Source organism: Culex quinquefasciatus, chromosome 3 (genome assembly GCF_015732765.1).
Source record: "Culex quinquefasciatus strain JHB chromosome 3, VPISU_Cqui_1.0_pri_paternal, whole genome shotgun sequence".
Classification (NCBI taxonomy): domain Eukaryota; kingdom Metazoa; phylum Arthropoda; class Insecta; order Diptera; family Culicidae; genus Culex; species Culex quinquefasciatus.
The window spans coordinates 166,468,544-166,481,100 of record NC_051863.1 but is presented as its reverse complement, the minus strand read 5'-3'; the positions used below and the strand labels follow the sequence as shown (position 1 = coordinate 166,481,100).

At 33.5% G+C, this 12,557-nt stretch overlaps 1 protein-coding gene across 1 annotated transcript in view; it reads right to left on the bottom strand.

Annotated features, from left to right (window-relative positions):
• Positions 1 to 12,557, bottom strand: part of LOC6043648 (sestrin homolog) — an 82,513-nt gene that overhangs the window by 12,755 nt on the left and 57,201 nt on the right. The window contains exon 3 of the mRNA XM_038259736.1: positions 3,463 to 3,627. Within this exon, the coding sequence (XP_038115664.1) occupies positions 3,463 to 3,627 (165 nt within the window). The remainder of the gene's footprint in view (positions 1 to 3,462; positions 3,628 to 12,557) is intronic.

Here is a 12,557-nt window from a genome sequence, read left to right as displayed (position 1 = left end):
AATCATACTGGCCGTGGTAGAGAAGAGATCAAAGTACCTCAAAAAGAACTTTTCATAAAATATTGAACTATATAGTTAAGAAAATGTTGATGAAAGTCATTATTTTAAACTTCTCAAAGTGTCATGATTTTCTCAATGAACATGATTTTGAATCGGAAAATGGAATTCATTTTCGGATTTTTTGGACAATTTTCCATCAGGAGAAGGGTTAGTATGTTTTAAAAAAATAAATAATATGTGTTTTTGAAACACAATTTTATAAAATCTCCAAATTTATAGGCAGTTTCAGTTGAACAAATTTCATGTAAAATGTGAAAACTTTTGATTCGTGCTTCGAATTCAGCATAAAATACAATACAAATCAAAAATTTTATAAACAAAACCAGTTTTAAAAAATTCACGCCGAATTCCGTCTTTTTAACAATTTTACCTAAAATTTATATTTGTTTTGTTTAAAAGCTTATAAACTTAATTAACCGAATATAAACATTTATTTTTTTTTCTTAAAAACTATATCAGCAACTTTAGTGATGGTACATTTAACGTACACATAAAGTTTGAACATCTTAAATGTGATTTTAACAAGAAAAACTATGACTTTGAGTCACCCCGGAATTTAAACTAAAAATTTTTAGCGTAACTATTTTTCTAAACACTATTGAAATTTTTTTTCCAAAATATTGCATGGACTTTGTGTGGCCTACCCCAGTACATGTTTAAAAAAAAAATCTTGAAAAAAACCTTACCTGTTGGAAAATATTCCAAAAACAAATTGAAATCCTATCAAAGTCACCTTGGTTTACGGTATTTTTTAAAAATTACCCAACTTTTCAAAATTTGCAATATGTTAATATTAAAATTTTAGTATTTTAGATTCGTTTGATACTCATAGTGCATATTTTGAAAATTAGAGTATTTTCAAAAAAATACGGTAATTTGTGATTTTTTGTATTTAAGACAACTCTACTAATGAGAAAAGCAAACCAAATTTTACTTCGTTTGATACCCATATTGCATATTTTGAAAATTTGAGTATTTTCGAAAAAATATGGTAATTTGTGAAAATTTTAGTATTTTCCAAAAAAAAAACTCTGGTAAAATGGATACCCATATTGCATATTTAAAAAATTGGGTAATTTCGAAAAAATAGGGTTTTTTGTGAACAATTTTGAGCACATATTTTACTAGAGGTGGGCAAAACCGCTCTTTTTTAGGAGCCGCTCATTTTCGTTCGCTCTCTTTTGAACGGCCTTTTCGCTCTTTTTCAAAATTTGGATGAAAAGGTTTTTTTAAAGAACCGTGTCATTTTATAAGCTATTTCACATTAGACTTTTATAAACTATTTGATAAAAAAAATTAAAACTGAAAACGAGAAGATGCCCTTGAAAACCAAAAGTCTTGGTGGTATCTATGTCAAAATTTCTACTCGAACATAAACATTCGAGTAATTGATTGGCATCCAAACTTAAATCTAGGGAAGCTGGAAAAACTGCTATTAATTTAAAAATTGCGTTTATTTCTGCATGAATAGAACTAATATACAATCAGTTGTACATTGAAAAGATTTTTTAGCTCGTTTAGAAAATCATTTACTTTTGGGATTAATTTTTATAAGCATTGAAATATTTGAATTTGCATTTGCAATTCTCAAAAACAAATTTAGTACTAAAATTTTTGGGAAATTCAATTAATTATATTTATAACAAAAATCATGCTATCTTGAAACGGTTCATCCAAAAAACTGAAGTTTAAAAAAGAACCGCGGTTCTTTTTTTGAGAGCCTCGATTCGTTCGCTCTTTTCAGTGAACCGGCTCTTTGAGCGGTTTGCTCTTTTTTTGCCCACCTCTATATTTTACTTTGAAACTTAAAAAATAAATTCTTAGTGAAAGCATTGAAAATTCAACATAATATGGTTGAATTAATCGATTTAAGAAAGGTTTTAAAAATTAGTTATCGTTTATTATCGGCGATAACATTATCACCAATAGAATTATCGAAATAACGATAACGATAACGATAAATTATCGTTAACGAGCCTCGATAATTTTATCGTTAACAACCTTGGGGCCAACATCTTTTTTTTTTTTTTCAATAAACTTCAAAACGTAATCTGCTAAAAACATTTTTAAACGCATTTCGCTTCGTTGATAGTAATTTAAAGCATATTTGAGCACATTTAAAAATATTTTTAATTCGTCTGAAAATCCGAACATTACTACTTACGTCGAAGTCGAAGGGCAAAAAACTTCAAAAAATAATTTGCAGCGGCCTACTTAACAGTTCGACGTCATCGTGCTATCTTGTCGCACCCGCCATTTCGACATCAACCTGGAAAAACGCGTTTTAATGTTTGACCTTGAATAAACAAAACTAGAGCACGCAATGTAAACAATAACTAACACGTTTTATTTGGCTGACCATTCTGTGCATTGTCCCGAAGTTTGGTTGAAGTTGGTAGCTGGAGTCCCGAGTTATAATAACAAATGTTTACGGTAGTCTAACTTGTACGTGCGTCAAACGCGTTCTGACCTGAAATTCCTTTGGCCAGTTGTCGCACTTTTCAGGGAGTGACAAGATAGCATGGCAAGATTGAAACTTCTTTCATATAAAGAGCGACAACAATGCACGGATTTTTTTCGGGTTTTATTGAATATCTCAGGAATGGAATCGAATTTTGGAGATTGACCTTCACAGGTCAAAATTTGAGGCAACTATTATTTATCGTATAGCAAAACTCCCTATTTTGGATATTCATACTAAAAAAACAAGCTAAATAATGTTAAAGTCTTGAAAAAAAAAAAAAATTAACAAACACCAAGTTGATGTCTACTTCGAAAAACTACGACACAGACAGATTCATTAAACTCAGGAATTTTCAGTCTGTAAGAATTCAGAATCGAAAAAAATATTGTTGTTGCGCTACACTCAAACCCCGATGGTTGGATACCAGCTGTTGTCAAACGGGGTAACTTTTTAGTTTGACACCCTTTTTACACGAAGCTCTCACACACTACCAAACGTTTGTTTTGATAGTGTGCGTGAGCGCCGTGTAAAAAGTGACAGTTCGTCAATTTTTAGTTTGACTTTGACCAACCAAAAAAAACTAAAATTTACGGGTCCTTGGAATTCTCGGGAAATTGAAAACCTGGAGAGTCGTTACCTTCTAGCTCAGGTGTCGCCCTTCGAGATTCCGACCCTTTTCACGAGGGTGGCACAACGGAACAGATGTCAATCTGTTCGATCAATAATTACTATCTTCAACACTGAACATCGATAAACACAAAAACGGATGGTGGCAAATGGGAAACCCCCATTATTATCGGCAGATGGAACCTTATTGGGTGGCAGGTTAAATCCTCTTTGTTGTTGTTGTCCTCATTCTTCCAAAAATATCGTATTCATGTTTTTTAGATTTCCTATTATTCAGGCTTATGAAACAACTTTTTTACAGCAAAACTCACCATAATCGCGATGTAGGACCGGTACTCGAACGGCAGCGGCCCGTCGCAGTGCATCACAAAGTTCTGCGTGTTGAAGTAGTGCTCCAAGTAGCGCGGATGGTGCGCAATCACCTTCGTGACATGGTCCAGTTCGGCGCCGTCCATCGGCATGTGCTTCGACCCGTACTGCGGAGGAGAGAGAGAGAGAGGGGAGAAGTTAAGAGAATCTTGTACTATCACAGCTGATAAATGTAGTCCGTTGAACGGTCTACTGCTTGCAACATTGTAAGTTTGACGAGTTGATTATTTGTCTGCTGCACTAGATGTGGAGATGTGGGGACGGGATTGACCCAGAACACCAGTTCTAGAGTTTGCCAAAGGCATCATTATCGCTACAAACTTGATAGTGCATGGGGACGTTGATACACCGTGCGTCTCCATCACAGCTCTCTGGAGTTGGCGGAAATCATACAGACATAGTAAAACTTATTCTTAAGCTTTTCATTGAGCCCAATCCTTCTATTTAAAGCTGAGATTAGCCAGCACCAGGTTGTCGAACTTTGCATCAGGATCCGCGGTGGCCTTAAAAGAGTTGCAAATAACCGGTTCCAATCCACAGATAGCCTATCATCCCCCTGGAGCCTTGGCGTGATTAGCACTCATTTAAATGGCATTTAATCATAAAGTATACACAAACAATATAAATATAAATGGACGGAGTAAACGTTCTAGAAAGCCGCTTATCTTGCAAGACTACTCTTGTTCGCTGGCATGTTAATTTCACAAACTTATCAACCAGGCTCATGACGTCAACCGGTCGCAATTTGCTGTGAAGGATCACTGAATTTCACCTTTCACTGCGAAGCAACCATCACGGGGTGCTGAATTCCACGCAAATAATCCCCCCCCCCTCCCTCCCTCCATCAGAGTTGGAGTTGCGAGTTGCAAATTAACGCGAAAGTCCTGAGCTCAAGTCGAAAAGATGATTTATTAAAAAAAAAACTTTCTCAAAACCAGTAGCTCCAAGTTTTATAACGTTTCACCGCCAATTAAGGTCGTCTCGGACACCTCGTCAGCACAAAAAAAAAAACCAGCAGAACGTCGTAATCAGTTGAATTTAAATTTTCTGCAGACTCGTAAAATTGAGCAAGATAAAAAGTTAAACGTCCAGAAGCTGTGCACACCAAACCAAACCGCCACTTTGTCCACATTTTAACGACCGGCTTCCACCAAATCTCACCTAATGAATTTTGTCGTGAATGAAATGCACGCGAGAATGCAAATTTTATGCGCGCGAGCGCACACCTGACATGAATGAAAAAGGTGGTGATGTTGCATGGTTTTGGACAAATCAGTCGCGTTTGCATTGCAATGTTGGCGATGAGGAAGTGAGACAACTGGACACTGAAAGAATTTACATCTAAAATTAATCGATACAAATAGCTGGCTACTAATTTGTTTTGTTGATTTTTGTGTAATTATCTGTAATTTTTCTGTAATTTTTCTGTAATTTTTCTGTAATTTTTTTGTAATTTTTCTGTAATTTTTCCGTAATTTTTCTGTATTTTTTCTGTATTTTTTCTGTAATTTTTCTGTAATTTTTCTGTAATTTTTCTGTAATTTTTCTGTAAGTTTTCTGTAATTTTTCTGTAATTTTTCTTAAAATTTTCTGTTATTTTTTTGTAACTTTTCTTTTTGCCTTCCTCACTGGAGTAAGGCTATAATCCTGCTCTAAAAATTAACTTTGTATAAAAACGTCGTAGACCCACCTTCATGTGTACATATCGACTAAGAATCGAAAACTGAACAAATGTATGTGTGTATGTGTGTGTGTATGTGTGTGTGTATGTGTGTGTGTATGTATGTATGTGACCAACAAACTAGCTCATGTTTCTCGGCACTGGCTGAACCGATTTGACCCGAACTTGTTGCATTCGACTTGGTTTAGGGTCCCATAGATCGAGTTTTATACAGATTGAAGTTTCGATAAGTAGTTCAAAAGTTATGTATAAAAATGTGTTTTCACATATATTTGGATCTCACTTAACTGTATGTAAACTATGTCCGGATCCACCATCCGACCCATTGTTGGTTAGGTTATCAAAAGACCTTTCCAACGAGCCTAAAACATTGAAGATCTGGCAACCCTGTCTCGAGATATGGCCACTTACGTGATATTTATGTACTTTTAAGATGCCGCATCTCACTTAAATGTATTTAAACTATGTCCAGATCCACCATCCGACCCATCGTTGGTTAGGTTATTAAAAGACCTTTCCAACGAGCCTAAAACATTGAAGATCTGGCAACCCTGTCTCGAGATATGTCCACTTAAGTGATATTGATGTACTTTTTGGATGCCGGATCTCACTTAAATATATGTAAACTATGTCCGCGTCCATTATCCGACTCATCGTTGGTTAGGTTATTAAAAGACCTTTCCAACGAGCCTAAAACATTGAAGATCTGGCAACCCTGTCTCGAGATATGTCCACTTAAGTGATATTGATGTACTTTTTGGATGCCGGATCTCACTTAAATGTATGTAAACTATGTCCGGATCCACCATCCGACCCATCGTTGGTTAGGTTATTAAAAGACCTTTCCAACGAGTTCAAACATTGAAGATCTGGCAACCCTGTCTCGAGACATGGCCACTTAAGTGATATTTATGTACTTTTTAGATGCCGCATCTCACTTAAATGTATGTAAACTATGTCCGGATCCACCATCCAACCCATCGTTGGTTAGGTTATCAAAAAACCTTTCCAACAAGTCCAAAACATTGAAGATCTGGCAACCCTGTCTCGAGATATGGCCACTTAAGTGACATTTATGTACTTTTTGGATGCCGGATCTCACTTAAATGTATGTAAACTATGTCCGGATCCACCATCCGACCCATCGTTGGTTAGGTTATCAAAAAATCTTTCCAACGAGCCTAATACATTGAAGATCTGGCAACCCTGTCTCGAGATATGGCCACTTAAGTGATATTCATGTACTTTTTTATTCCGGATCTAAAAAATAGATGGATTTTTAATACAACTCCATCATATCAGCCATTGTTGGTAATAAGTGAGGAAGGCTCCAACCACATAGGTGGATTAAGTTAGTTTTTTCTTTAATTTTTCTTTAATTTTTCTGTAATTTTTCTGTAATTTTTCTGTAATTTTTCTGTAATTTTACTGTATTTTTTCTGCAATTTTTCTGTAATTTTTCTGTAATTTTTCTGTAATTTTTCTGTAATTTTTCTGTAATTTTTCTGTAATTTTTTCTGTAATTTTTCTGTAATTTTTCTGTAATTTTTCTGTAATTTTTCTGTAATTTGTCTGTAATTTTTCTGTAATTTTTCTGTAATTTTTCTGAATTTTTCTGTAATTTTTCTGTAATTTTTCTCTGTAATTTTTCTCTGTAATTTTTCTTTGTAATTTTTCTGTAATTTTTCTGTAATTTTTCTGTAATTTTTCTGTAATTTTTCTGTAATTTTTCTGTAATTTTTCTGTAATTTTTCTGTAAGTTTTCTGTAATTTTTCTGTAATTTTTCTGTAATTTTTCTGTAATTTTTCTGTATTTTTTCTGTATTTTTTCTGTAATTTTTCTGTATTTTTTCTGTAATTTTTCTGTAATTTTTCTGTAATTTTTCTGTAATTTTTCTGTAGTTTTTCTGGAATTTTTCTGTAATTTTTCTGTAATTTTTCTGTAATTTTTCTGTAATTTTTCTGTAATTTTTCTGTAATTTTTCTGTAATTTTTCTGTAATTTTTCTGTATTTTTTCTGTATTTTTTCTGTAATTTTTCTGTATTTTTTCTGTAATTTTTCTGTAATTTTTCTGTAATTTTTCTGTAATTTTTCTGTAATTTTTCTGTAATTTTTCTGTAATTTTTCTGTAATTTTTCTGTAATTTTTCTGTAATTTTTCTGTAATTTTTCTGTAATTTTTCTGTAATTTTTCTGTAGTTTTTCTGTAATTTTTCTGTAATTTTTCTGTAATTTTTCTGTAATTTTTCTGTTATTTTTCTGTAATTTTTCTGTAATTTTTCTGTAATTTTTCTGTAATTTTTCTGTAATTTTTCTGTAATTTTTCTGTAATTTTTCTGTAATTTTTCTGTAATTTTTCTGTAATTTTTCTGTGATTTTTGTATTGTTGTATTTTTGTATTTTTGTATTTTTGTATTTTTGTATTTTTGTATTTTTGTATTTTTGTATTTTTGTATTTTTGTATTTTTGTATTTTTGTATTTTTGTATTTTTATATTTTTGTATTTTTGTATTTTTGTATTTTTGTATTTTTGTATTTTTGTATTTTTGTATTTTTGTATTTTTGTATTTTTGTATTTTTGCATTTTTTAATTAGTAGATTTTTCGTCTAAAGTCTATTTCTTTCTTCAGTACCACATTACTCGAATTCCGGTCAAGGACCACAGATGATCATTCGATTCTAATTCCGTCCCTTCCTGGTTCCCAATTAGCTCACACCGGCCTATTTCTGGTCGCACAAATCAAATTCGCAACACTCTCTCAAATCATCAACACTTTTGCTACAACAAGCTAGATCAAGTGTATAAATAACACCCGTGTGTTCCCCTACACGTAACGTGACGTAAAAGTAGAACAATAAAAAAGGCAGCGCGTGCACGTAAAAATACACTCAACCGCGGGTTGTTGAGATGTTGATATCGAAGACTTCCTCCTCGCGAGAAATACCTTCTTGTTTACCACCGACTTTCCCACACTAAATAGCTGATGCAATCTTGCGAGGATGGTCGCGTATTGGAATGTTTGTGGAAGAAGCTCACTTTTAAGTGTTCTGAATGACGTTTTTCTCTCCGTGCCAAAACTCGCGTGAGGACACTGATCCGGTAACATATGGCAGCTTTTTTTTTTACTACAATTTAATTTCGGTGCCAAGTTTTTCGATGACACTGATTGGACCATTTATACAACATGTAGTGAATTTCAGTTTATTTACATTTTTAAATGTTGAAAATAAATGCAGAAAAAGTGGCATATGATGTTTTGATGGATTGCCGGCCGCTTCAAACTCACTCTCGATTGACGTCTCTAGCGACAGCCGTGTTAGTTCTGGTGGTCAACAAGTTACATTTGCGCACGCGAATTGATCAATGAAACGTCGACTCAAATAACGACTTTTACGATTACAATCTCGTGGTGCACCTCTAGAAATAGTACAGTGCAACCCTATACCTCTGCTACAGCATGGTGAATCACTTTCGGATTTCATGAGGTTGATGCTCCTCGAAATTGTCCCTGAGAGTTGCATCAGAAGAAAAATGTGATTTTACAGCAGCAGTAGCAGCTGTGACGAATGCCAAGTGCGCCAATTAATCACCTTAACCTTTCACTTACAGCTGGCATTAGCACACAGTTTAGTGACAATGTGGCTAAGCATATGTTGTTGGTGGAGCTTAATGCATTTTTTTTCGTTTGTACTTGGTGGAGACGGATGGTGCCTCAAATTGAGCTGATGCATTTTACCTTAACCTGTTCTTAGTTTTTTTCTTACTATAGTTTTTGTTAATAGCTTGACAGTTTTGTTGTTCAATTTTCTTCTGACACTTGCAGACCTAATCGACACCTTTTCCGTTCGGGGAGGAAAATTTTATTCCTGGTTCAAAATTTCATGAACGCTTGTTCACGATTTTGTGATCTCATTTTTCTCCGTGCGACGTAACATCATCGATTCACTCAACATCCAAACAACAGGCTAAATTTCGACTACTAGCTTAAAAATTGAGCATTGTAGGGTTGTTATACATACCAACCTTAACTAAAAAACATTTTAAAATCTAAATTTTTTTCAAAAAATAAATTGCAGCTGAACACGTTTTTCGGTCCAGTTTGGCATACTAAACCACCCTACATAAAAAATCCAATTTTCGTGCTTACTATTTTTTGACAGAGGAAAAACTCACCTTGCCTTTATAATCAATATGCCTTGGTCAACCCATACATTTTGACAGTTATTAAAACACGGTTTGTCGTTAACATGTTAAAACTCGCCTTTGTGAATTGGATATTTTTCTCAGATGTTTTTCCAACTTCTAGTTGTTTCATAGATGTTATCATCTACAGTCTTGCCTTGGTTTAGCACCGCATATGAAGGATGCAAAACCGAGGTGTGCATAACTTAATCACAGAGCTCATGGGATTTCGGCTATATGGCTATAATCGAATGAAAAGTCATGCATTTTTCCTGTATTTTGAAAATGCTATTTTTTACTCTAAAAAAACCTCAAAATATTTGAAATTGCAATATGGGTATCAAATGATCGTGTTTTTGTCATACATTTCGAATGTCATTCATTATTTTTGAAAATACTGAAAATTTTCAGAAAACTGCGTATTTTCGCAAAAATACTCAAAATTCAGATTTTTGCAATATTAGTATAAAATTAAGATTTTTTCATATATTTCGAATGTATTTACTTAATTTTTATGAAAATACTCAACAATTTCACAAAACTACGTATTTTCGTAAAGAAACTCAAAATTTCATTTTTTTTCAATATGGGTAACAAATAATCGGGACTTTTTAACTAATTTGGAATGTAATAACACATGTTTTAAAATAGTCAAAATTTTCACAAAACTACGTTTTTTTCGAAAAAATACTTCAAATTTCAGTTTTTCACAACATGGGTATCAAATGATCGGAATTTTTTCATACATTTCGAATGTAATAACAACCTTTTTTGAAAATACTCAAAGTTTTCACAAAACTACATATTTCCAAAAAACACTCAAAATTTCAGTTGGGTAACAAATGATCGGATTTTTTTCAAACATTTCAAATGTAATAAATTTTGAAACTTTGAAATTTTGAGTATTTTTTAGATAATACGTTGTTTTGCGAAAATTTTGAGCATTTTCAAAAAAAGAATTGTTGTGGCTTTCGAAATTAATTAAAACTCGATCATTTGATACCAATATTGTGAAAAAATGAAATTGTTAGCATTTTTTTTCTAAAATGCGTAGTTTTGTGAAAAATGAGTATTTTCAAAACATTTTGTTGCAACTTTCGAAATGTTCGAAAAAAATTTGATCGTTTGATATCCACATTGTTAAAAACTGAAACTTAGAGTTTTTTTTCGAAAATACGTAGTTTTGTGAAATTTGTTAAAATTGTTGTTATTACATAACGAAGTAGCAGCTACGGGTAGACACCAATGCTATGCTATGCTATTTGTTAAAATTGTTGTTATTACATTCGAAAGATATAAAAAAAATCCGATAATTCGATACCCATATTGTGAAAAATGAAATTTTGAGTATTTTTTTAAATACGTAGTTTAAATGAGTATTTTCAAAAATTTGGAGTATTGTTTTTAAATACGTAGTTTTGTGAAAAATTTAAGTATCTTCAAAAAAAAATCGAAATGTGTGAAAAATCCCGATAATTTGATAATAATAATAATTTGAAATATTTTTTCGAGAAACATTGCATTTTCAAAATGCAGCAAAAATACGGGCCGTGCTAAACGAGGAAGTTAAACGAATCAAAACCGGGGCAGTGCAAAACCGAGGCGGGCAACACCGGGGCATTATTGTACCGTAAATCAGGGTGATATTGACAATCGGGATGACATTGACAGAATGACGCTTTTTCGGCAAAATGAAAAATGCGAAATTAATACACACGGAATGGTACGGAACCTTACTGAGATTGGTAAAGAAGTATATAAAGTACCTCAAGAAGTAGTTTTCAGTAAATTTCAAAGAATTTTAAAAGATAATTAACTATATATTTTTAAAATATATTGGTGGTTTTATTTTAATGAAAGTACCGTTTGAATTATATTCGCGAAATAAATTGGCTCAACGTTAAACAATAAGTATTTTATTTTAAAAGACAGCATTTTGCTTCAAGAACGAAAGCAACAAATCTTAAATTGGTTGTTACGAGATCAAAAGTCATCACCCTTATCTTCAGTTCATCGGAGTGATCCTCCTCCACACCCGACAAACGTGCACTCGCGCGATCAACTGTGTTTACAATTGCTGCCAACATCTGACGGGGCGGCAAGAAGCCAAAAAACTCATTTGGTATCGAAGAATGCAAAAGAAGAAAACAAACTGAGTAAATAAAGCAAAACAAGTGAAAGGAAACCAGAATTCTTTTACCCAAACGAACAACAACGGCCGATCTTCTCTAGTTTCGCGAAAACAAATCAACAGCGGAAAAAAGTGGTTGAATTGCGCAGATATTTTGCGTACTTAAGTAATCTCTTAAAGTGACAAATATTTTTTTAAGTAAATAAATTTTGATTTGTATTCAGATCATCTGAATGATTGCATCGTTTTGTATTTCTCTAAAAATTATCAAATTTGACTATAAATAAATTTATTGATAAGTTTATCAGTTAATTACCCCTTTTCACTACATCTCTCCCTTCCAAATCAACCTCGAGTAAACAAAGAGATAACAATTGCCAAAAATAAGACCCATTAGCAACTGCCTGTCGACTGCTGTCACATCAGCCAGCATGGCTGGGGTGCGATGACAGACCACTTCCTCGGCGTTGTTCACCCTCTTCCCTGACCTAGGCATCGCGCAGTAGGCGATTCACAGCAGAGAAGGTGTTTGGGGCATTCGTGCACACTAAATTGAACTCGCGCACGGAGGGAGGAAAAAAGGCAAAGTAAAATCAACACTTTAAATTTAGAACGATCTCTTTCAGCACTTTTTCGCTTAAGGTGTGCACCTCGTCAGGCCAGATGTGAGCGGGGTTTGATTGAAAATGGTCCGGCTTGAGCTGTTACCAAAGCCGATACTTCCTCGCACTCTGCTTAGTGAGCATCAAATAAGAGTGTTTACTTTTTTTTGGGGGGATTTTACTTTATTAAGAACAGAGGCCATACGAGATAAGTCCCGGCGCCGTTGCTTTGAACATTTACCACATGTTGCCGTTGGGTTTGTAAACAAAATACTTTGGGAAAATCTTTATTCGATCATTTGTTGAAAAGGAAAAAAAGATTTTTGACAATCAATCAATAATAATTTCTTGGCTTGTTATCAAGTATTCGTTTCTATCAAAATGTATTCGAAACTACCTCGAACAAGAACGATTGTCAAAGAAAAACACATCTCGTGCGA